At 39.5% G+C, this 26,486-nt stretch overlaps 1 protein-coding gene across 1 annotated transcript in view; it reads left to right on the top strand.

The window, feature by feature from the left end:
• The first annotated feature begins 1,416 nt into the window (after nt 1–1,416).
• LOC127809463 (uncharacterized) overlaps nt 1,417–26,486 on the top strand; it is a 36,260-nt gene continuing 11,190 nt past the window's right edge. The window contains exons 1-8 of the mRNA XM_052348264.1: nt 1,417–1,717; nt 2,411–2,516; nt 18,014–18,327; nt 18,599–18,704; nt 18,792–19,151; nt 19,245–19,321; nt 19,400–19,524; nt 21,769–22,023. Of these exons, the coding sequence (XP_052204224.1) occupies nt 1,581–1,717; nt 2,411–2,516; nt 18,014–18,327; nt 18,599–18,704; nt 18,792–19,151; nt 19,245–19,321; nt 19,400–19,524; nt 21,769–22,023 (1,480 nt within the window). The 5' untranslated portion in view covers nt 1,417–1,580. The remainder of the gene's footprint in view (nt 1,718–2,410; nt 2,517–18,013; nt 18,328–18,598; nt 18,705–18,791; nt 19,152–19,244; nt 19,322–19,399; nt 19,525–21,768; nt 22,024–26,486) is intronic.

Raw genomic sequence — 26,486 nt, 5'->3', positions numbered from 1 at the left:
ATCATTGTGAGAATGCTTCCCGTTGCTAGTGGATGCAACATTTAAATCCCTCAGTCTGACACTCTCATGCAACTCTAATATATAAAGACCATTCACCATAATGCCCATGCCAACTACATCAATAACATAATGAATATGACATGCATTAGCAGTAAAAGAAAGTTCATAACCGTCTCTTACAATTCTTGGAATGGACAATACATTCTAAAAAGTATTAGGTAAAAATAAACAGTCTTTAAGATTAAGTACATGCCTAGAATAAAGAGTAATAGAAGCTGTCCTTATAGTTAATGGCTTCACTAGAGCTCCATTTCCCACTCTGAGGACAACCCCCAGAAAGGGTCTCGAGACGAAAAAGAGCCTTATGAGGCTAGCCCGATTGCTATAAGGTGACAGGGTGTGGCGCGGCTCAAAAGTCTTTGGGGCTGGGTTTCTGGATGACTCGGGTTTTCGAGGCTTGCGTCTTTAGGTGACCTGTGCATGGGCGGGGGCATGGGTGAGTCTTTGATCAACGCAAATGGGTTTTCTGCGTGAAAGAGTTTTTGGGTTGCTCGGTTGGGTGTTGCACAAAGAAGTCTTCGAGCACGATTGCTGAGGGCGCGCACAAGGCTTCTACTGGTGGCTAAAAGATCCCTTAACAAGGTATTGATCGCCCCTATTTATAGGGCTACCTGCCATGCCCTATCTTATTTCTTTTTTTCTTATTTTATTTGTTATTTATTATTAACTTTAGCTGTTTCCTTTGGCTCCGTAGGGTGGAACCCCGACAGATGATTGTTCAGCCATAGGCACGCTTCTCGATGACTTTTTCAGGGACTTTTCCAGGGGAAACTGTCTTGAGGGCCATGCTACAACAAAATTGTTATCATGGAATGAGAGCAGAAGAAAGGTTTTATGATTTGATCTAGGTAAGAAACTCTATAAGAAGAATAGAAGTAAATACTTCATTTGTGTGGAATTAAATTGAATAACTATTGATTTTAATTAATTATTTAATATTTATTATTGTTATTAGACAATAGATAATAAATATTGATCAATATATTTGATATGATTTGAAAAAAATATAAATTAATTTATGGTTATTTAACTATTGTATAGATAATTAAAATTAGATTATCAATCAAACAAATTAAATAGGATTAGTTTAAGTGAAATCAAAATATCTTATCTTTTCTTTTGTCCATCTTGGTTCCTAAGCCTTTATTTAGTAGTGAAGGGTAATAGTTTTTAATGTTATTTTATAATTATAACAAATAAAGGTGTCGAGTTATTAAAAATTAGTAGGTTAAAAGTTGGGTCTAGAATGAGTATTTTTTCTTTTATGATTTAGCTTTTATTAAGGTTTTAAAAAAGTTAATTTTTTAATAAAAAATACGAAATAAAAACAAGTACCATGAACTAGGAGACGCTTCGCAGGTCTCGCAGAAAGCAGTGGGAGAGGAATTTGGGTATAGGCTTTAGGGCCTCCACTCAACAACTCGAACTCACGGCTGCAGAGAGCGTCTCTCTCGGCGTGGTGGGGTTTGGAGCTTCTTTTCTTCTCTGATTTTTTTTTTTTTTTTGGTTTTCCGAGTGGAATGATGGCGGAGGAGGCGGTGCGACATAGCTCCAACGCCGCCGGAGCAGAGGTGATGGAAGAAGAAGGCCGCAGCATGGAGACGCAGATAGAGCGGGCCATGCGCTGCCGTGTCCGTCATTTCAAGGAACAGGCCGAGTACGCCCTATCCCCCCCCCCTCTCTCTCTCTCACTAGTTACTGTAGTTTCGTATTTGAATTCCCTATATATCTCCAATTGCACATACATACATATGCACACATACAACAAGAATATCTCTCCGAGTGTTTGTGTTTTGAACCTTGTGGCTTGATTTTAATTCTATCTACTCCTTGAAGTTCTTCTTTTGGGCACATAGCGCGAAACTGAATATTTCGGAGCAGTTGTTTGGTTAATTTAATTGTTATATTTTGTTTCGGTTGGTTGTTTTTGGGCCCTCTGTAAATGTAATTCGGGCTTGTTATATCAGGTCAAGCTTTTGATGTTTGTGCACCAAAGTTGGTCTTTTAATAATTATTTATGCTTGTTCAAGTGTTATCCCCAAGATTTATTGTTTCACGTTGTCTTTGTCATCTGATTTGGATTTATATCTATCTTATTGCCTCTATTTATCCAGAAGGGGGAAAAACCCATATGTGTTATTTACATTTGTTTCTTTGCTATTTAATTTTGATCTTTTATATTGCATTATTCTTTGCATCTGTCACTGTTTTACATGGAAAATTATTCTTTCTACCTCCTTTCTCTTTCTTTTCTATTTTATAAAATTGAATGCGCTAAGGCCAATTTGCTGAGCCCATCCCTAAGAGGGAGTGAATGCTTTGATCTCAGTAGTTGCTATTCTGGATGCAGTTCTTTGACTTTTGAGGGTGTTCGAAGGTTATTGGAGAAGGACTTGGGGTTAGAGACATATGCGTTGGATGTACATAAGAGATTCATTAAGCAACGTCTGTTGGAGGTACTTCCTTTGAGTTAAATGCTTTTGGTTGGATTTTGAATGGATACTCACCCTTGCATTTTTCTGAATTAAACTGTTTCTGTCTTTGATTTTTTTGAACTTTGTTCATACTCATTCACATTTTGCTTTTGTTTAATAGTTGTTTGAGAATTGGATTTATATCTTTATTACTGACATAGAGCTTTATCCTTCAACTCTAAATCTGTCATATGGCCATCCAATGTAGCTGAGTAGGAAACTGAATGGTTAGAACTGATAATAAACCTGAATAAATACTCTCATTGAGAATGTAAGTTTCAAAATCTGATTTTGGGATTGATTTTTGCAATTTTCTGCAAAATTGCTCAAATACCACAACCTGTGGGGCAAAAATCAGGCCTTGAAAAGAAGCGAAAACGAGATTAAAAAAGAGAACCAAATGCTAGTTTTATTCACCAAAATTCAGTATAAATCTCCATTACAGTGTTCAGGGGAAAAAGAAATCTCCATTACAGTGGAATATATAGGTATAATATCAGAGTGCAAGCAAGCATAGGCTAAAACCATTGCTTGATATAATATATAAATAAAAAAAAAAAAAAAGAGTACCAAAAAACTTTCACCAAAATGTTTGTAGAAATCTCCATTACATGGGCCTGTACAGTTACCAGGATACAACCTTGATTTTTCAGCAAATGATGCTTGACTTCATAGAATACCACCAACCAAGCAAGGTGATTCTTGAATTAAATTTAAATGACAATTTGATTTTTGAATATAATTTATCAATGTGATACATTGGCGTTCTGCTGGGATAGCTCTGAATTTTTTAATGTTAAATTCCTGTGTTTATTCCTTCTACTTGGAATGCCCACAATTTGACATAAATTTCTACAGATAATGTCAAGATGAGGTTTGGGTATCAAATTATCTGATTTTTTTATAGCCTCTATTTGACCGTTGATATTTCATATGCATGGGGCAGAATATGCTTCTTTAGACTTTATTGGTATTTATGTGCTGGAAGTGGAGGAAATTGTTAATAATTGTTGTCACAGTTTATGGTGTCAAGAACCATTTGTTATTTGATTATCTTTGGATTTAGAGTTTGTGAAGGAATTCTCTTGATTCTTCAATATTTTCAGAATGAATTTACAGCCCTATTTAAGGTGAATCTTGACACCAATATCAACCTACTAAGGAAACTAGTTACAAAGGAAATATGTACAATTTGATTCATGAATAATACCTTCCTTGATAAAAAAGGAAGAGAGATTTTGATTGAGATAATCCTTGGCATTATTTGATTGAAACCGTTTGATTTTTGCTCCAAATTGAGAAAAATCATTTTGTGGAATTGAGAAAGTAGGTAACTAATGTCAGATTTGTCTTTCATCAAGAATAGCCAAGTAGTTCTAGTGTAGTCATCAACAAAAGTAACAAACCATCCGTCCCCATGAGTATCGGAGATTTTTGCTGGCCCCCAAATATCAAAATACATCAAAGTAAAAGGCTAACTACATTCCATTGAATTTTTAGGAAATGAAGTATGATAATGTTTTGCAAATTGACACACCTCACACTAAGGCATAGCATCCCCAACTCAAGTATTGGTACAATGGACTCATCTGCACCTTGTCCACGCCACTTGGGAGTACCTTCTAGACCTTCTCAAATAGTTCCCAAGGGCAGCTAACCTACTCTAAATTCTTGGGGATAAGAATTTGTTCAAGGGGAGGGGAATGTCATAACCCCAGGGGCAAATTTGACTTTTGGTTATAGTGCATCAACCACTTGTAATAGTGAGTTATTGCTATGCAAGTTGTACCCCTTCGATTATGCCTTTCAGCCGAAGGGAAGAGCCTATAAAAGGCTACCATGTAAGAGGATGGGAATTATGTTGAGTAATAATAGAAATTCTTTCCCACTCATTTTTCTATCTAATTTCTCCCCCTTCCTTTTAAATTCTCCCTCCAAATTCAGTTAAGGGGTAGAATGGAAGAGCGATCACGGGGGGCATGTGTTGGCAAACAGATTCCGTTGAGGAGTGGGGAAGCTAACAACATATAAATACGAAAGCAAATATAATGGGGGGGGGGGGGGGATATTTTTTTGGTGGTGAATATTGTGGGAGAGCTTGGACCTCTTGAATGTCCATTTTTCTTTGATTTTTTTTTTTTTTTGAAATAAGTGAACACATATATGAAATTAATTTAAACCATAAGAGAAATACAACAATCCTTAGAAAACACCGGCCCCACCTACCAATGATTTGAAACAAGAGAATTCCATACAATCCATCTGCCCACTAGCCATTAGGGCGACCATGACCACCCAAAACTGACTTCATAGCTAACTAGCTTAGAAGAGAGAGAAGAACTTATTGGCCAAGAGCAGAAGCAGACATGATGACCTGGTCCACAGAGTAAGGGAAAGATGACTCCATAGCCCTAACTCAAGCCACTAACTTGGCTAGCACCAAGTTAAAGATATCAACCGCACCTGACAATCGATCCTTGAAAACTAACCTATTCCGTTCCAGCCACACCGTCCATAGTCCTGCATATAAAAGAGATTTCTATACCCTCCTTTGCCCTTTACCCCAAGCAAAATAATCCCACTGGTCGAATAGACCCCCAACCGATCTCGGACAGATCCACTCATAGCCCTACCATCTAAAAATTTGTCCCCACAAGCACAAGACAGTCTCACAATGGACGAAGAGGTGGCCCATAGACTCTGGGATAGAGCCACAAAAGACACAAAGGAGATTGTCCTTTGTGTTAATTTTCCCCCAAATGACTAGCCACACAAACAGCTCCACTTTTGGAGGAGCTAAATTGCCCCAAACACAAGCTGCCACAGAATTCTTTGATTTTGTTAATTCTAGCATTATAATTCTCTTCTCCTCAGTAATACAAGTTAGACTATTATTAGAAGCCCATCAAATATCTTCACCCTAGCTTGAGGGGAAGTGTGGATATATCTGTCTTCTTAGCATTTAATCCCTTACAATTTAAAATATGTACAGCTAGGCAGATTTACAGATAGCAAGATTTGATTTGTTTTTAGTTATTTGATTTTAAACTTTCCTTGTTGGCTGATTGATCAATCTTAGGAGATTGATTGATGATTCTTAGGAGTCCAATCCAGTAAGATTTGAATGGATTCTTCTTGTATATATACCCCTTTGTACTGTGAATGAAATATGAAAAAATACTTTCAGTTCTACACTAATATAGAAAAAATATCTATGCATCCATATCTCGAGTGAATCCTCTAATTTCATTTTCGAGTAATTCTTGAATAGGTTGAATGTCATGGTTTAGTCCATTTTCAGATCTCAGTTGTGATCTATTTCTAGCCAAAGTCTAGTCATCTGGTTGTAATACATGGTGATAGACGTATGCCCTTGCTTGGTAGAACTAACCTGGTTCCTTAATTCATAGATCAGTGTTGCATCCCCCTTCTTGGAGTAAGTCTGCTGTAAATTTTCCCATATTTCCTTTGCAGTGGTAAGAAACATCAGATTCTTGCTGATATCTAGTTTTATGGAGTTCCATAATCAGGACATGATTATTGAATTTTCTTCATCCCATGCCCTGTGTCACCCTAAGGTTTGTTAGGGAATAAGTCCTACTTTGTATGTTAGTTAATCGTTGTATAGGGGTGGGAGTTGGCCGTAACAAACCCTTGCCTGCTGGTAATTCTGTTAGGGTGATATAAATGTAATCTGTTGGAGGGAAGGGTGGTTATGGAATTACAAAAGTACCTTTTGAATCTATCTCTCTCACGCTCTTTCCTTTCTCTTTCTTCTCTTTACGGCTAATTACCATAACCGTTCAAGACCAAACCTTAGGACTTGACATTGTGGTATCAAAGCCGGTCGAATCGACTGTGGGTGACCGGAGGATTGCAATGAACAAAGGCAAAATTGAGTTGGAACAAATGGCCGAGGGTGCATGGACGAGGTAGATGGAAGCATGGATGGAGACGGTCGAGTTCGAGATGCACCAGACTCAAGAGGCGATGACCTAGACGCGGGAGGAATTGGTCGCGATGAAGGAGGTGATTCAGGGGGATTCGAAGAGAACTCGTAAGGCGTTGGAGCAATACGGGCAGAGGCTGAATAGCGTATTAGGCATTTTATTGTCCTTGCCACAGTTCTAGCTCTCGCCGGAGTTCCCTCCTAAGGGCAATTCGGAACCTTTACTGTCAACCCAGGAGCATGCACCAAATCGAGACCATTCGGAGGCGGAGGAGTTTCGGCCAAATCAAGAAACCTAGGTGTGGAACCCTTAATATGTTCCTCATAACCATACTCTTATTCCATGTCTAGAAATTCCTCTATTTGAGGGGACTAAGCCTAGGTGGTGGGCGAGGCGTTGTGAGAGATTCTTTCAGTTGTATAAGGTGCCGGAGGAACAGAGGGTTACCTTGGTTGCAGCCTATCTAAACGATATGGCTGATTATTAGTACCAAGGGTGGATCCAAGATCACGGCCTTGAAAAGAATTGGGATGTTTTTGCGGAAAAGCTGTGTGCAAGGTTTGGGGAGAGGAGCATTGGGGATGTAATTGAGGAATTCAGTAAGCTGAAATAGGAAGGGTCAGTAGTGGATTACCAGACATAGTTTGAAGAATTGAGAGCCATTGTGTGCTTGGCTCAGCCAGGGTTAAAGGAGCAATACCTGGTCTTTATGTTCATAAGTGGATTGAGGGATGAACTCCGTTCAATGGTGAAGATGATGATGCCCGCGATAGTGAGTTAAGCGGCTGAGAAAACTAGGCTCCAAGAGTTGACATTAGAAGCAATTTTCAAAAAACATGAGGTGCCTCTCAAACTGAGAGTGGGAAATGGCCAACTTGTTGGGGCTAATTTCAAGGCCATGCCTCCACTAGTGACTTAAGGGACACCTAAGGGATCGTATAACCCTAGTGGTCCCAGGAATGCGGTTATGGAACAGAGGCGACAATTAGGACTTTGTTTCAAATGTGGCGACAACTATAGTTTTGGGCATCAATGTAAGAAACAATTAATGCAAATGAAGGGATCAGATGGGGAGAAAGAAGAAGAAGAAGTAGTGGTTGAAGAAGAAGAGTGCCTAGGGGAATTGCAAGATGAGGAAGGGGGTGAAATTTCATTTCATGCATTGAAGGGTAGTCCCATGGGGCAAATCATTAAAGTAAAAGGTCAAGTGGGAAAAACAAGGCTGATGGTGTTGATTAACAGTGGGAGCACCCACAGTTTCATCAGTGAAACTACAGCTAAAAGCTTGAAATGGCCTTTAATAGCAACTACTCCCTTATCCATGACAATGGCTAATGGTAATAAGATGTACAGTCACTACAAGTGCATGGGTTTTAAATGGGTGATGCAGAGTCAAGAGTTTGTGGCTAATCTTAGGGTTCTTGAGTTAGGGGGATGCGATATTGTCCTCGGTGTTGACTGGATGAAAACGATTAGCCCCTTAACTTTTGATTTTAATAAGCTGGAGGTGATTGTGGACGTTGGAGGCAGGAGACTTACTTTGTTGGGCAGCCTGGAGCAGGGTGAATGCAAGTTGATCAAGGGTAGTAAGCTACAAAAGATGATGATCACTGAAGCTGGATGAATAGCACAGTTGTACTCTATACAAGCTGTAGCAGTGGAGGAGGATGCCAAAGACAAGGACGGCCCACAGCCAGTTAATCAGACTACTGAATCTCAAGTTTCTAAAAAGGTACATCATTTAGATACCTTGCGCCTACTTTTGATGGATTTTAAGGACTTGTTTGATGAGCCTCATTCTTTGCCACCTCAACGTTCTTTGGACCATTCCATTCCTTTGAAACCCCATTCGGACCCTATTAATATCCGGCCTTACAGATATTCTCCCATTCAAAAATTTGAAATCGAAAAACAAGTCAATTCTATGCTGAAAACCTCTATAATTCGTCCCAACCAAAGTCCATATGCCTCTCTTGTACTCCTTGTCAAGAAAAAGGATGGTACATGGAGATTTTGCATCGATTATAGGCAGCTTAACTTAACACTGTCAAAAACAAGTTTCCTATACCCTTAATCGAAGATTTGTTGGATGAATTATGTGGTGCCAAAGTCTTTTCCAAGCTGGATCTTAGATCTGGCTACCACCAAATTTGAATGGCACCTGATGACATCCATAAAATTGCTTTTAAAACACACCAAGGGCTGTATGAATTTACTGTCATGTCCTTTGGTTTGACCAATACGCCCGCTACTTTTGAAGCTTTAAGGAACCGTATTTTCCAACCCTACTTGAGGAAGTTCATCCTTGTTTTTTTTTTGATGACATCCTCATCTGTAGCCCTAACTTTGAACAACATATTCTCCACCTTCAAATTACTTTTGAAGTCCTTAGGTCTCATCAACTGTATGTCAAGTTGTCTAAATGTGCCTTTGTTGAAACTGAAGTGGAGTATTTGGGCCACATTGTGTCTGGAGATGGAGTGAGGACTGATCCCACTAAGGTGGTTGCCATGGTGGAGTGGCCAAGGCCAACGGCTGTAAAAGAGTTGAGGGGTTTCCTTAATTTAGCTGGGTATTACAGGAAGTTTATCCGGCATTATGGGTTAATAAGCAGACCTCTGCACGAATTACTCAAGAAGGATGCCTTCCAATGGAGCTCTAGAGCTGAAGCCGCTTTTGTAGTACTTAAAAGGGTCATGACTGAGGCACTGGTGCTGGCATTGCTTGATTTTACTAAGGGCTTTATTGGGGAGACGGATGCATGTAATAGTGGGATAGGTGTTGTCCTTATGCAAGAAGGGCGGCCATTGGCATTCATTAGCCAAGCTTTAGCTCCAAAACACTTAGGATTGAGCGTTTATGATAAAGAGCTACTTGCGATATTGGGAGCAGTGGAGAGGTGGCGGCATTATTTGGAGGGGTCACCTTTTGTGATTAAAATAGACCATGAAAGCCTTCAATTTTTATCACAACAGCGGTTGCATACGCAGTTACAACGTAAAGACATCTCAAAACTTATGGGTTTGGACTTTACAATCAAATATCGGAAGGGTAAAGAAAATGTGGTTGCTGATGCATTGTCAAGGAGGGATGAAATGGGCAACTGTCATGCAATATTTGCCGCCCATCCTGCGTGGATTCAGGAACTGGTACGAAGCTATGACACCACTGAATGGATTAAAGAGAGAGTGGCCCAATTAGCAGTGTAGCCTGGGAATTCTCAAGGGTATACCTTAAATAATGGGGTGCTTCGTTACAAAGGCAAATTGGTGATAGGAGAGGACCAAACACTTAAGGAGTAGGTTATGAAGGCCTTACACTGCTCACCAGTTGGGGGACATTCCGGGGTACGGGTCACCTATCAAAGGGTGAAACAACTTTTGTTTTGGCCAAGGCTAAAGAGGGATGTGGTGCAAATGGTGTTGTCTTGTGGAATATGTCAACAATGTAAACACGAACAGGTTCCTTACCCAGGCCTGTTGCAGCCCTTAGCAGTCCCTGAACAAGCGTGGGAGGAGATATTAATGGACTTTGTGGAGGGGTTACCAAAATCGGAAGGGAAGGATGTGATCTTGATGATAGTGGACCGGCTAACCAAATTCGGCTACTTTAGTGTCATGAACCTAGGGTTCATAACAGGTTTAAGAAGTAATTGGGGTGGGATTGAATTGGGGAAGAAGTCATAATTGAAATAGAACTGATAACAAAATGATTGGAGGAGGAAATGGAGCAGAAATGGGGGGAAGAAATCAATAGAAAGGGAGAGAGTAATAGAGAGAAACGGAAGGGAGATTTAGAGAGAAATGTAGAGAGGAAAATCAGAGATTCAATATCAATTTTAGCATATCCTATCCCATCCGTTTACATAGCCTTATATAGGCATATTTGCTCCTAACTAATTGTATAACAACATCCATGTGCTTATAACCAATTGTTAAAATATTTTCTAACAACTATTATCAACCTATTACTATATTGCCCTTCTATAGATTCTTGGGTCATGACAATTTCTCCCTTCTTAAGTGAGTTCTTGTCCCCAAGAATTTGTAATAAGTAGCCATGGCTCTTCATCCAATTCCAACCTTCTCTATTTGGTTCATTCTTCTTTCCTTCTTCCTCATTCTAAGTCTCTTCTTCTTTATTTTTAGGTTCTCAATTGAAACAAGAATGATAATCATTGCAGACAAAGCTGCATCTTCCTCCAAAGAGTAACATTCCATTTCCCTTGGGTTTGCAATAGCTACCAAATTAAGGTTGCTAGTAACCATAGTCTGGGGATCCAATATAATGTCAAAACCTGTCAATGTATCCACATCAAATGCCTTCAATGAATTTTGCCACTCCTTGTCACAGGTAGCAGCTGGAATCTACAACCCTACATCCTTCAAATGTCGATCATTCCGAAACTTACGCAACCGACCAGCTACCACATATGTTTCCCCCTTTTCATCATCTTCGTTGTGTGTTGTTTTGAATACAGAGGGTTGACTAACTAGTTCTCCAGCCATCTGTTCGTCCTTCAATGTAATAGACAAGCATTCAGATTTGCCAACTGGAGGAAGAACCAATACAGCAATGGGAGTTTTGTTCCCTTTGACAAAATCTTTGACTTCTTCAACTGCCTCCTTTAGCTTTTCCCCAGCTACAACTGGCTTCAAGAATTCCTCACCACTTTGAATCTGTTGTTGGTGGATAGAGCTACTATCAAGGTCATAATTCGCAAGAAACTTGCCTTGGCTGGAAGAGAAATCTGCAATCTGGCTTAACCCTTCATTTCTTTCCTGCCAGCCCTCATTCGGCACATTCAAGTGTATTAACTCTTGCCTTGGCTGCTCCCTTTTAAGAAACTCCTCCTTGTTAAAACTTCCATGATAGTCATCAAAGTATTTGGTGGAAAAACTGTAATGATACTCCTTAGATAGTATCATTGCAAACTCTTGCAACTTCTCGCGTATCATAAGACCAAATTCCTTGCTCGCATCATGTATCTCATTGCTTGTCCCTTTGTCCCTGTTGCTGCCAACTGAAAATGCAGCCTCCTTTGGCTGCCATTGAGGCTCCATTCCAGCTGAAAAAAAAACTTTCTTCTGTTGCAATTAAGACTCCATTGGAGTCCTTTGTGCGCCACTTCCCAAGGCTTCACGAGCAAGACATTCCATTGAAAATGTAGCATCCTTCGGCTACAATTGAGGCTGCTCTTTTGCATGAAAATTAACCACTGAAAATGCAGCATCATTCGGTTGCAATTGAGACCCCATTTGTGTCACGTGTGCCCTGCTTCCCATGGTCGACATCTCACGGACATGACACTTGGAAGACCAAGGAATAGGGATTGTATACATACCGCTCTTCACTGATTTGCTGCCATTAGTCATTGAACTTCTAACCGCTGAAATTGATTGCCCCGGCCTTCAACTCGGATCTGTCGCAATTGTCGGAGCTCACTGGAATCTACTTTGCACTTCCAACTTCGCCCTCAGCTATCAGCCCAAGCTCAATCTCCACGTGTCGAAATCGAATTTCTGCTTCATCCTCAATTGCGCATGTTGATCGACTTTGATGCAGTCGACACAATTTGCTGGATTCAAGCCAAAATCCGTCTGACCCTCCTTCGCATGCTAATTCCGTGCAAGACTTATTAAAATTCACAGTCGTTCGTCAACATCTTGCCTCGCCCATTCCAAATCTATTGCTGGATCACCTTTGTAAATCACTGTTGGAGATTAATCTCCCAACATCAACCACCTTCCAGATCACTGGAGTCACCGAACCTACTCTGCCTAACCACCGACCGCAATTGACAACGGTTGCGTCTCCTACTTCCTCGTCCGACTCACTCATGAACCTCTTGGTCGTCTGCGTCACCGCCTTCGACGGACTCCCACACCAATCGCAAATGCTCCTTAGTTCGTGTCCCACCTAGCCGTTGCTTCTTTCCGGTACTCGAATCCTTCCCAACCCGGTTGGTTGGTGTTTTCGATTGGGTTGATGTTCAATGGGTTCGCCCGGAGGTCTGGGTAAGGCCGATGACTGCCTGATTTCTAGCCCAATTTGCGATCGCTTCTGATTCCAGAAATCACTAGAACTCACTGCTACTCTAATCGCTACACCCACTGTATTGCGACACTCTCGATTCCAACCCATTGTATTGCGTCACTCCCGAGTTCAAATAACGACACCCACATGACCGCTAATACTTGGAATCCCATTCCAATCGCGACCTTCTGGGTCGAGGACCACTATCAGATAGCTCCTTGTATTCACCTAGGTTGCCGAGAATCGTGGCTGTACCTCACCTCCTCTATCACAGTAGGATATGAAAATTCACTAACCTGATCGTCCTTCGAAGTTGTCTTTAGCAACTGAACTCGCCTTCGACTCTGATTCTGGAGTGGCGAATTGCAAATGCTGTTCCTCTTCAAGCCGAACCTGCTGCCACAGTTTCCTTCTCAGGCCGTGGAATCAAATTCCGAGGTTCAGCCAAAAATCACCTAGAATCGAATCACCCAATCATCGATGTGGCCGAAGAACCCTGACTCTGCTGCAATCTTCTTGGAGCCACTGTCGGAACTCACCAATATTCACCGTCGGAACTCGAATCAAAACCACAGCCAAGGATGGACTGCTCTGATACCATTTGTCATGAACCTAAGGTTCATAACAGGTTTAAGAAGTAATTGAGGAGGGATTGAATTGAGGAAGAAGTCATAATTGAAATAGAACTGATAACAAAATGATTGGAGGAGGAAATGGAGCAGAAATGGGGGGAAGAAATCAGTAGAAAGGGAGAGAGTAATAGAGAGAAACAGAAGGGAGATTTAGAGAGAAATGTAGAGAGGAAAATCAGAGATTCAATATCAATTTCAGCATATCCTATCCCATCCGTTTACATAGCCTTATATAGGCATATTTGCTCCTAACTAACTGCATAACAGCATCCATGTGCTTATAACCAATTGTTAAAATATTTTCTAACAACTATTATCAACTTATTACTATATTGCCCTTCTATAGATTCTTGGATCATGACATTTAGTAGCTTAACCCACTCATTTACAGCACCGGAGGTGTCTTGGGGTATTCCTAGATTTAGTGGCTAAGATCCATGGGGTGCCAAAGTCTATCATGTCTGACTGGGATAAGGTTTTTACCGGTCGTTTTTGGCAGGAATTATTCAAAAAATTGGGGGTAGGATTGCATATGTCAACTACATATCATCCCCAAACCAAGGGCCAAACGAAGCAGGTTAATCAATGTGTAGAAGCCTATTTGCGCTGCATGTGTTTCACAAAACCCAGGAGTTGGAATAAGTGGTTGGGCCTAGCTTAATGGTAGTACAATTCCAGTTATCACATTACCATTAAGAGGAGTCCTTTTGAGGCAATGTTTGGGTACAAACCATCCCTCCTACCCGCGATATCAGGACCTAATCCCACTATGGCTACTGTTGGCGATTATTTTTCACAAAAACAGTTGTTGTTATCAATTATGAGGAGGGAATTAGCCATTGCCCAGAACTGTATGAAGCAAGTGGCGGATAAAAGGAGGACTGAACGATTGTTTGAAGTGGGTGATCAAGTCTATCTTAAGGTCAGGCGTTTCCTCCAGCATCCTTACACCACTATTCTAGCTTCGAAGTTGAGTTTTAAGTATTTTGGGTTGTTCCCTATTCTGGGCAAAGTGGGAACCATGGCTTATAGGTTGCAGCTTCCAGAGGGAGTACAAGTTCATCCTGTTTTCCATGTCTCATTACTCAAGCCAGCTAAAGGACCACTGCCCAATGCCAACACAGATTTACCTCTAGTAGCAGAGCAGCTGGAAGAGGATGTAGAGTCTCGTGCCATTGTTGAAAAAAGGGTTATATACCGGGGAAGCCTACTTATCACTCAAGTTCTTGTTCAGTGGACTCATCGGCCATTGGAGTATACCACTTGGGAGAACTTGCTAGAACTTTTGCAGCAATTTCCCAGGGCTGTCGGACTCCTATAATTCTTGAGGACAAGAATTGATTCAAAGAGGAATAAGTCCTAAGGATAGTTAGGGAATAAGTCCTACTTTGTATGTTAATCGGTGTATAGGGCAGGAGCTGGCCGTAACAAGCCCCTGCCTGCTGGTAATTCTGTTAGGGTGATATAAATGTAATCTGTTGGAGGGAAGAGAGGTTATGGAATAATAGAAGTACCTTTTCAATCTCTCTCTCTCTCTCTCTCTCTCTCTCGTTCTCTTCTCTCTTTTTCTCCTTACGGCTAATTATCATAACTGTTCAAGACCAAATCTTGGGACTTGACACCCTGAAACCTGGATTTTTTCCTTTGGGCTAGGATCAATAAGATGCCTTACTTCCCTCGTCCCTTGAGAAATGCGTGAACTACCCGGCTCCATTTCATGTAGTTAGTTCCATCAAGCCGGTAAAAGGGATTTATGCTTTGGAAATCACTCCCAATGCCAGCTGTGTTGATAGTAATAGGTGTTAGAATTATTAGTATAGTTGTACATATTTTACATGTGTTTTATTTGTAATTATTAGGCCTTGTAATTAGCTTTATGTTAAGCCCATAGATTAGGCCTATTATTTCTTTAATTGCTTGCACAGCCTATTATAAATAGCAAGGTGAGAGAGGCTAATCTTTCATGTTTTTCTCTCCAAATTATTCTCTCTAAATAGGTGTGGCTAACAGTTCACTCATAGTAGCAGAGATTGAGTCTTGAGAAATAGTTGACATACTGTGATAGAGACGGGAAAATGTTCAAGGATGACTGCAATGAAGATCGATCTGTAGGTCTATGGTGGCGGCAATGAATGAAGGTGAAAAAAGTTAAGCACGACTGCAATGAAGGCAGATCTGGAAGTCTTTGGCAGCGTCAATGAAGGCTGGAGAAAAGGATTAAGGAGGACTGCAATAAAGGCAAATCTGTAAGTCTGAGGTGGTGACAATGGAGGTTGGAGAAAGGAAATGAAGGCCAGAGAAAGTTTCCCTCGAACGACGGCTTTGATACCACAAAGGAATTCTTGTGATTTTTCAATATTTTTAGAATGAATTTACAGCCATATTTAAGGTGAATCTTGACACCTACATAAGGAAACTAGCAATCAACCTACCAAGGAAACTAGTTACAAAGGAATTTTGTACAATTGGAAACTACCTAATACAGAAAAATAATCTATACATTCTATATCTTGGGTAAATCCTCTAATTTATTCAGCCCCTTTAAACAATTTGATATGGTTTTATTTAATCAATTGCCCTTTTTTTTAATTTTTTGCCATTGTTTCCAATCAAAGGGGAATGGAACTTGGGTAGTAGTATTGTTGTTAAACTCGCGAGTCAGCTCATACGATTTTACGAGTCATCAAGCATAAAACAAGTCAACTCACATGTAGTATCGGTTTTTGACAGAATCGGAGCAAACTCGCAAGTTAAATTGGTAAACTTGGTAAACTCGGACCGAGTTTACTTTTGCCCCCAATTTCAATCAATATTTAGTCCCAATTCTCAAGTCGGACTGAAACATACTGTGCGAGTGTAGGGCAGGGGCCGAATAAGGGTGGAACCCTATTCGGCCTAGGATTTTCAGTTCGATTTTGGACTGAAAACCGTGTTCCTTGTTTCAATCAGCCCCTCGTCGAAGAAAAGAGAAGAGAGGAGAGGAGGGGGAGATCTGCCTACCAGCTTCGCTTGATGGATTTGAGAAGCCACCTGAACTCCCCTCACCGATAAGTTTTCTGTTCTCCTTTTGTTTTTTTCTATTTGTTTTTCCTCTTTTCCTTCTTTCTTCGCTGAGCTTCTTCTCTTTGGGGAAGCTCACCGACCCCTCTCTCTCTCTCTCTATCTATCTCTTTACACACACACACACACACACTCTTATCAAACGGATCAAATCTGATGTCTTAACTGGATCCCCAAATTTGATTCTCAAGTTCAACTTTAACTTCATCTTCAAACGAATTGGGTTTTCATTTGTTGTTCGGTTGATTCTTGGATGGGCTGAGCTAGTTATGTTGATTTGATTTTTTTTTTTTCTTTTAATTTTTTTGTCTTTCTTTTAGTGGTTACAGTTGGAGCCCTAGAATTCATGTAGGCGACCTAGTTGAGTTCAAGCTTGTGTTGTTGTTGTTTACTTGGAATTCTCTACTTTCCTCTTTTTTTGTCATTATTTCTTGTCTGCCCAATCTTGGTATAGAACATCTTATATGCAAAGACTGAACCTCAAGTTTTGGCTTACTCGTTTATCTTTTGGCCAACCTCACTTGGTGGGACTAGGTCTTGAGATTGTTCTTGTTTTTGATATTTATCTTTGGGCAAATGACAAGAAAAATTCTGAAGTTTTCCAACATTTACTAATTCAACTTCAAAACTCTTTGAGCAAATGATACAGGTACATGTATTTTATTTATAATAAGGATTATGTCATTATGAATATATATTTACATAAATTAAAGGGTATTTTTAATTATCCGTAAAATCTTACGATTTTACAATTCGATTTTATGGACCCTCTTACGATTCCACTTAAAATCTCGATTTTAACAACCATGGGTAGTAGGCCCTCTTTACCTTGTGTGGAGATAGAGAAACAATCTGATCTTTGAAATGTCTCAGATGTCAACACATATTCTACCGCAGTTTGGCCGTAGCCCCTTCATTTTGATTGTAGGGGGTTGCTCTACTACTTTTGTTCTATCAGAAATTTTTATGATGATTTGAGTTTTTTGATGTTCTTGAGGGGATAACCCAGCAGCTCACAGGGCATTTTCCCAAATGAAGTGACTTGAGTTCAAGTTCCATGAACTAATAAATGGAAAAGAGGGCTAGGGGGTTGGGTGAGAGGAAGATGATTTGAGTTTTGGGTGAGAGCTTTGTTTTTGTGCAGCAAACTGTATGCCCTCCCATCCATGGATTGCATCTGCTTTCCTCTATTTGGATCATTGGAAGTAATTCTTTGTTTTTTTTGGTCTATAACAATAAATTACTGTATGATGTCTGATTGCATCAGTTGACAAAGAGGTAATTAAGAAGCCAGTTAATGGATGTGATGCTTGTTTTTGAGAGTTATTAATTTTGAGTCTGATAGTTGTTCTGTAAGGGATAATAGCTGACTGGCTAGTGTAAGATTGAGTAACTGGAAACTATAGTTTAATGAAATCTGTAAATTTTAGCCTGTGGTTGCCTTGATTTTGAATATGGAATTCGAAAAGATATTCATTTTGGCTGAATACTTTTGCTGTGACCATTTCATCATCGGCAAAAGTTTGTTTCCTGAAATTTGTTGCTTAGCAAATTGAACATGAATCTTCCGTGTAACTGAACAAATTACAGTTTTCCTTGATTTTGCTTATTTCACTAGTCCTTCATGTTTTATGAAGTTGAAGCCTTATTGTCCAGATCATCTTCCTTTTTCTGGGCCCTTCAGTATTTTTATGTGTCAAATTTTTGGTTCACTTCGTCTGGTTGCCAATGAATTTTAGCTTCATTTTATGGAATTATGAGATATTTGATTAATATACTGATTTTCTAATTCATACTCTAGTGCTTGAGTGGTGGTGATGATGACCATGCCTCCAAGAATTCAGCTGAGACAGTGGAGAATAATGTTGCTACTAGCAAAGCCGAAGAGGCAGATTCTCCTGGAAAGGAGCAAGTGAAGAAAGATGAGAAGGAAACTATCTCTGAGGATGAAGAGAAAATGGATGACTCTCCAGTAATGGGCCTTCTAACAGGGCACAAGATAAACAAAGTTCAAACGGAGGAAACTCAAGTCATTAAAACGAAAGAAGTTCCTAGTCACAGCAAAATAAAAGAGGCTATTAAAAACAGAGCTGCTTATCTGAAAGATAATTCTGAGTATGTTGTCATTCTCTGAATCTTCAAATGACCAATGCTACTAACATTTTTATCATCTGATGGTGGTTAATTACTGTTGCTACTGCTACAGCTGCTTCAGTTATACTTCTACTGCCTGATGCTACTGTTTTATTGTGTTCTTTTTCAAATACATATCTGTTCTTGTCCTGTGATGGAAGTTTCAACTGACTTCTGTTGTTGTGAACTTGTGTGGTTAAGATGAATGAAACAAGTAATTGGTGCTTCTTTTCATTCCTTTTGTTTACAATAGAAAAATTACAATGGCTGGAGTTCGTCAGCTTCTGGAGGAGGATCTCAAGCTTGAGGAAAATACTCTTCATCCCCTAAAGAAATTTATAAGCGAGCAAGTAGACGAGGTCAGTGAAACTTGTTCAGCAGTTATCCCTGGTACTTGAAGTTGGAAATAAAAGGATCTTGTGTTCATTTTTGTTGTTGTTCATCAGGTATTAAAATTCCCAAAAGTTTCAGATCCTGCAAGCGGTGTAAAGAAGAAAGCTTCTGAGAAAAATTCTAATAGAAAATCATCAAAAAGGTACAGCAGTGGAGAAAGTTCTGATTCTCTAGAGAGTGAAAGTGAGGAAATAGAAGATGAGGTAAAACAAAAAAAGAAAGTGGCTCCGAAAAGACAAGTTCAGAAATCTGAAGAGCCCAGGAATCGTAAAAGACCAGCAAAGGAGACCAATATCTCTAGGAAGAAGCGTAGCAGGCCAGCAGAAACTTCAGAGGAAAATAGTGATGAAGGAGCTGGTGGGAATGCATCTGAAGATGATCAATCTCAATCCTCTGCTGAAAAACCTGTCAAGGTGATGACTTCTTTTTGTTCTACTTTTCTTTTTCCTATAATATGTTTGATACGCTTTTTTTACCTGAAAGTTTTTCTTCTTTACAAGTTGCAGAACAAAGATGTAGCAACTCCTGTATATGGAAAAAGTGTGGAGCATCTAAAATCAATAATCAAATCTTGTGGAATGAGGTTGTTACTTTGACTAGCCATTTATAATCTGGATCCCTGAAAATGTTGGCATCTTAAAATTTTTAGCATATTTCACAGTGTACCTCCTGCAGTTTATAAGAGAGCCAAGCAGGTTTCTGAGAATAAACGTGAGGGCTTCCTAATAAAAGAGCTAGAGGAGATACTTTCAAGGGAGGGGTTATCCGCAAATCCATCTGAGAAAGGTGAGCATTATAATGACATTTATGGTTTAGTGACCACCTAAATACATATTGCCACAAAATAGAAATAACGAAAACTACTCTCTTGCTGAATTAAGAAGCTTGAGATGACTACATAATCTTCTAATATTTCGGTTTGGCCAATGTAGGATCCCTTTTCCTTTCTGGCCCTTTATCTATCTGAGCCAGGCAACTAAAAGAAGAGGGCTTCAGTAGGGTAAATAGTAGGGAAATCCATCTTGTTCTGGATTATGTCTGCATGACTGAAACAGAATCATGGAAAGCCAGATCATCAAAATTCCTGTTACATGTAGTTAGAGGTTTTCCCTTGATATCTTTACATGGGCTGCATAACACCTTCACTTCCTTTCTCTTTCTCTATGTATGCGTGGATTTATTGAGAGGTGGAGGCATGTGTTGTGGCTTCTGTCTCTCTCTCTCTCTGGATTTCTTTTTCATTATCTTTACTAACGCTTCTTTCTTAGAAATATGAGAGCATAGTGCCCAAATTTAAATCGAAAGGTTCATTTGCAGGAAGCCAATTTTGATAGGCCATATGTCTTAGGATCCATTCTTGAATATCTTCCATGATGAGAAGTGAAGTAAGATTGAATCAATGAAATTACTGGAAGAGTGGTGCTCTATATACAAATTTGGGCGTCATGATGAAACATGGAAAGTGACACCCTTGATTTGAGAAATTGAAAAAATGGAGATGAAAGAGGGCTCACACACCCTAAGGTTAAGTTACACCTTAGGTATTTTAAATATATGTAGCTACAAAAATGGCTTTGAATCTATTCAAAATTTCAAGGTTAAATTACCCTCACTCGCCTTAAGGTTAGGTGAAATTCAAGGAACACCCTTGATTTGAGGAATTGCAACAGCCTCTCATGTTGTTAAAAAATGTGAAATGAACACCACAGAGGTGTTGGTCCAATGGTTGGATGTGCGCTTGGTGAGGGGGAGGGGGTAATCCGAGCTTAAGGGGTGAAGGGGCAAATGGTGTTGCCACTGCTGCGACTTGGGGTAGGGTCAAGCTCAACCAGGAGTACCTTGGTCCTTGGTCTTACCATTTTAATGAGCAAAAGGGGAAAAAAAAAAAATTGAAAATGAATTATCTCTCCTATATCACTGTTTCTCCCACGTCTTTCTCTCTCCTCTCACTGTTTCCCTCTCTTCTCCAAATAACAAAACAATAAAAAAAAATTGCCAGTGGCTGCCTGGCCACTAACCACCAAACCCATCATAATCCAGCACTGGCTGGTCACCACCAGTAACTTTTTTTTCCCCCCTTAATTTTTTTTTTTTTTGGGGGTGGGATGTGGGGCAGGGATTGTGGTGGGGAGCGAGAGGAAGTGGGGGAACCCAGCAGTGACTGATGGGCATAATCCAACCATAACTGGGTCTGCTACCCCCAAACTAGTCATTGCTGGTTCCAGCACAGCTGCTGCTGCTGGAGAAGAGAGTAGAGAGGTAGTATGGGCAGAAGAGTGGCATTTTTGATATTGCAGAAAATTTAATGGCAGTCAGTAGTGCCAGGGACTATAAATACTTGTTTGGAATTAGACCTAGACACACAGCGCTCAGACTCAAGAAGCTCCGCCATGCCTAGCCGGAAAAGGATGGTGTGTGTGTGTGGGGGGGGGGGGGGGGGGGGGGACAATGTGGTCACAAGTTGTCCATTGCCAAGCAGGGCACAGAAGCTTGGCCTGCATGTTTATTATGTGAATTGCAGAATCTGATCATTCCACAACTTTTGCTCCGCAGCTTAAAACCTGTGCTTTTATGAGATACTTTGGAACCATCTGAAACACCAACCTTCTCCTAAACCAAAAGCCAGCACAGGGGCGTGTAAGAACTCCTCTGAACTTCAGGCTAAGGGATTACAGCTCTTTGTCTAGAAGCCCTGACAAGATAGGGCAGACAACTTCCTCCTTCAGTTACCATCTTTCCTGCTTCCAACTGTTACATGGACAATGATATGCTTATTTAAATCAGAAAAAACGGACTGCTAATGGTTATGTGGCCACTTTGTTTGCATAACTGATCAATGTGCATTTTGAAGATATTTTTTGTTATGCTTTATTACTTCCTGAAAGCCAAGTTTTCCTTTGGTCATCCAGGAGTGATTAACCTGGCACTTGAATGTAGAATAAGATGTTGTAAATAGACATTTGTCTGACACTTCTAAATCATGGATGTGCTGCAATTTTGAATTATTAATTGCACTATATTTTTGCTCAGAAATTAAAGAAGTCAAAAAAAGAAAGGACAGAGCTAAAGAACTTGAAGGCATTGACATGAGCAACATTGTTTCAAGTACACGGAGAAGGTCCACAACTAGCTTTGTAGCGCCTCCAAAACCCAAAATTCCTCTTGAAAGTGATGCCAATGATGCAGAAGGTACTGATAGCAGTAACAATGAGAGTGATGCTGAAAATGATGACGATGATGACGAGGACGATGGTGATGAGAGCCAGAGCGAAGAGTTTAATGAAGGTAAGCATTTTTCCCAACATTCATTTTGTTCTACACAGGTGATCATTTTATGAGCTTCAAGTGTAGATGGCAGTTTTCATGAATGTGTATCCTTTTGTTAACAATGCTTGATCCATGTGGATTTCACTCTTTGCGGTTGCATACTTGGACAAAATTTGAGCAATGTATCTAGGTTTTGATTGTAAATAAGTTACCAGATTTTTTTTTTCATTTTTATTTTTCCCTCACTTTTGAGATTGAAGCAATATTACAATAGTAATCAATTCTTATAATATTTATAGTTGGAGCATTTATGCTCCTCGTCCCCACTCCCCACCTAAAGAATTAGAGAGGAAAAAAACTTCTTATAGTTGGAACTATTTGATGCCCTCTAAGTCTTAGGGTAAATTTGACTGCTAGTCCTTGAATTTTTGCACTCTGTAACAAATTGGTTTCTGTACTTTAATTTTTGTCACCACAACCACCAAAATTTTGATTTTTGTTAAAACTCAGTCCCTTTTTGATTTATTGTCAAATTCTATTAACAAAAATTGGCATGATATACCAATTTGTTATGGAATGCAAAAGTTTTGGGATTAGTAACATCCCTATTTTCTTACAACCAAGTTTTTTGCACCGACATTCATGATGTTAGAATCCTAGAATAAATCCAGATTTAGAGGGATTGATTTTGGTAAACTTTCTGTTCTTATTTTTTGTAGTTTCTTATTCTTGTAGTTTTATATTCTCGTAGTTTCCTATTCTTGTATATCCTAGAATAATGGGATCTTAATGATCATTCTCTCTATATTGGATATTCTGATTGCTTGAATAAAATCAAGGTATTCATTAGATAAAACCTTTGTTCATGGTATTAGAGTTTTTTTTTTCCCCCCTTCCTTTTTCCCTATAGGTTTCAATTCTGGTTTAGGTGCTGCTCTGATTCCCTTATGGCAGCCAATACCTTTTCTTTGTCTACAACAGATTCTTCCAGAGCCTTTGCTGTTTCCCACCCTTTTGCTAATCCCATACCAAACCTATCATCAACCCTTGATTCTTATTCCCTTCAAATCACACAGTAACAAACTCAATGGCACCAATTTCTGGGAATGGTTCCAATATGTTTTGCTTGTCATGAAAGACAAGGCAAAAGTCAGCTATCTCACTAGTACCATTCCTATGTCTTCTCCAATTGCCAATCACTCTGCAACTTGGGATGCTGAAAGCTCTATTGTCATGGCATGGCTCATAAATTCTATGGAGTCTAGGATAGGAAGGACTTGCCTTTTCTACAAAACAGCAAAGGATATATGGGATGTTTAAGAAATTTATTTTGACCTTGAAAACACAGTTCAGTGTTTTAAAGTTTGATTTGCTTTTCGTACCACCAAATTAGGGACCATGTCAGTCACATAATACTACAATGTTTTAGCCAAACTTTGGTAGGAGATGGACTTGTTCTATAATCGCTGTTGGCATTGTCCCAAGGATGGTGCCATGTATAATAAAATGCTAGAGAAGGAGAGGGTCTTCAATTTCTACATGGCCTCAACAGTGATGTTTGTGAAGTTTGTGGTCATCTCCTTCATACCAAGCCTCTACCCTCCATCCATGATGCCTTGTTGAAGTCAAATGTGGGGAGAATTGCAAGCGAGTCATGCTCACCTATCCTCCAAACCAGCCATCTAACTTAGGCTCCCAAAACTTTGCTTTAGCTGCTCACCATAGTGATATACATCCAATTCCACTAATCAGAAACCCAAAGGTAAACAACTCTAGTGTGACCATTTTAACAAACCCTACCGCACTAGGGACACATGCTGAAAACTTCATGGCAAGCCAGCCCTCTAGAAACCAAGAAGCCAACGAGAACATCATAAGTCCGCTTACGCAACTAAATCAATCACTAGAACAACAACAACAACAACATATCCAGTCTTTATCCCACTATGTGGGGTCGGCTACATGAATTCTAGACTTTCATGTATTTCTGTCTTTTGTCATATCTTCATTGAGGTCCATATACTTCATATTAAACTTTAATGTCTCTCTCAAAGTTTTCTTAGGTCTGCCTCTACCTCTTTTTTTGATTAATTGTTCCATTTCATCAACTCTCCTCACAGGAGAGTCTCTTGGTCTCCTTCTCACATGACCAAACCATCTTAGTCTAGTCTCTCTCATCTTCTCCTCTATTGGCACTACTCCTATCTTATTACGAATAACTTCATTTCTAATTTTATCTTTTCTTGTATGGCCGCATATCCATCTTAACATCCTCATCTCCGCTACGCTCGTCTTTTGCTCATGTTGGTATTTGACTGCCCAACATTCTCAGCCATACAACAAAACTGGTTTTATAGCTGTCCAATAGAATTTTCCTTTCAGTTTTAATGGGATTTTACCATCACATAACACCCCCGATGCATTTCTCCATTTTAGCCAACCTGCCTTAATTCTATGTGTGACATCCTTGTGAATTTCTCCATCTTTTTGAATCACTGATTCCAAATATCGAAAATAGTCTTTTCTTTATAAGATTTAGTTTTTCAATTTTATTATAACATCCTCCACTCTTGCTTCTTACTAAATTTACATTCCATATATTCTGTTTTCTTTCTGCTTAATTTAAATCCCTTAGATTCTAAATTGTTTATCCATAACTCAAGCTTGGTGTTTACTCCTTCTTTTGTTTCATCCACCAATACTATATCGTCTGCAAATAACATACACTATGGCACCTTTGTCTGAATATTTTTAGTGAGTTCATCCATTACTAAAGCAAATAAGTATGGACTTAGTGCAGAATCTTGATGGAATCCTATTGTAATTTTAAACGGTTCAGTATCCCCTCCGCATGTTCTAACCCTTGTCTCTGCACCATGATACATGTCCTTAAGGGCTTGTATATAGGGTATTCGGACTCCTTTCTCCTTTAAAACCCTCTATAATACTTCTCTAGGGACCCTGTCATAGGCCTTTTCTAGATTTATAAACACCATATGTAGGTCCTTCTGATGATCCCGATACCTTTCCATTAGGCACCTCAGTAGGTATATAGCTTCCATTGTTGATCTACCAGGCATGAAACCAAACTGATTTTTCGAGACCTCTGTTTCTTTTCTGAGCCTCTGCTCTATTACTCTCTCCCAGAGTTTCATGGTATGACTCATTAACTTAATTCCTCTGTAATTTTTACAGTTTTGAACATCTCATTTGTTCTTATATATAGGGACCAAAGTACTCTTCCTCCACTCATCTGGCATATTTTTTGATTTAAGAATCGCGTTAAATAATTTCGTTAGCCAGGAGATGCCCTCTTCTCCCATGCATTTCCATGCTTCTATTGGTATATTATCCGGTCCCACTGCCTTATGATTTTTCATCTTTTTTAATGCTTGCCTTATTTCATTTGGACTTATGCGTCGATAAAATGTATAGCTCACATTCCCTTCGGAGTTACTAAGATGTTCCAACCTAACTCTTGTGTCACCATCATCATTGAATAATTTTGTGAAATACTCCTTCCATCTCTCCTTAATCGCTCCCTCATTCACTAATACATTTTGATTTTCATCTTTTATGCATTTCATTTGATTTAAATCCCTTGTTTTTCTTTCTCTTGCTTTAGCTAATTTATATATATCCCTTTCTCCATCTTTTGTATCAAATCGTTTATATAGATTCTCGTATGCTTTTGACCTTGCTTCACTAACAGCTTTTTTTACTGCCTTTTTTTATTCTTTATAATTTTTTTGATTTTCTTCATTATTGCACTGATATACAGCCTTATAGCAATTTTTCTTATTTTTAATTTTCAATTGTACTTTTTCATTCCACCACTAAGACTCCTTAAGGTTAGGGACTCTACCATTTGTCTCTCCAAGCACTACCTTTGCTGTGTTTCTCAGGGCATTAGCCACTTCTCTCCACATTTGGTTTGTCTGTCCTTTTCCATTCCATTCTCTTCTACCCCTTAATTTTTCTTTGCAGATTAGTTGTTTCTCCTCTTTTAAATCCTACCACCTGATTCTTGGATTTTGTTTTATGTGATTTTTTCTCTTCCAATTTCTTACTTGGACGTCAAGTACTAGAAGTCTATGTTGAGTAGTCAAACACTCTCCCAGTATCACCTTACAATCCCTACAACATACCCGGTCCTCTTGTCTCATGAGAAAGTAATCTATTTGGGTGCTTGATGTGGCATTTTTATATGTGATTAAGTGTTCGTCCCGTTTTTTGAACCTAGTATTGGTTATGATGAGCCCATATGCCATTACAAAATCTAGAATAAACTTACCCTCATTATTAATTTCTCCGAATCCATACCCTCCATGTACCTCTCTATAGCCATTTTCATCTCTACCCATGTGACCATTTAAGTCACCTCCTATAATCACTTTCTCTCCTCTTGGTATCATTTGTATGAGTCCTTCTAGGTTCTCCCAGAATTTTGCTTTTATCTCCTCACCTAACCCCACTTGTGG

Source organism: Diospyros lotus, chromosome 9, assembly GCF_014633365.1.
Source record: "Diospyros lotus cultivar Yz01 chromosome 9, ASM1463336v1, whole genome shotgun sequence".
NCBI lineage: Eukaryota > Viridiplantae > Streptophyta > Magnoliopsida > Ericales > Ebenaceae > Diospyros > Diospyros lotus.
This window is presented reverse-complemented; position numbering and strand designations above follow the sequence as displayed.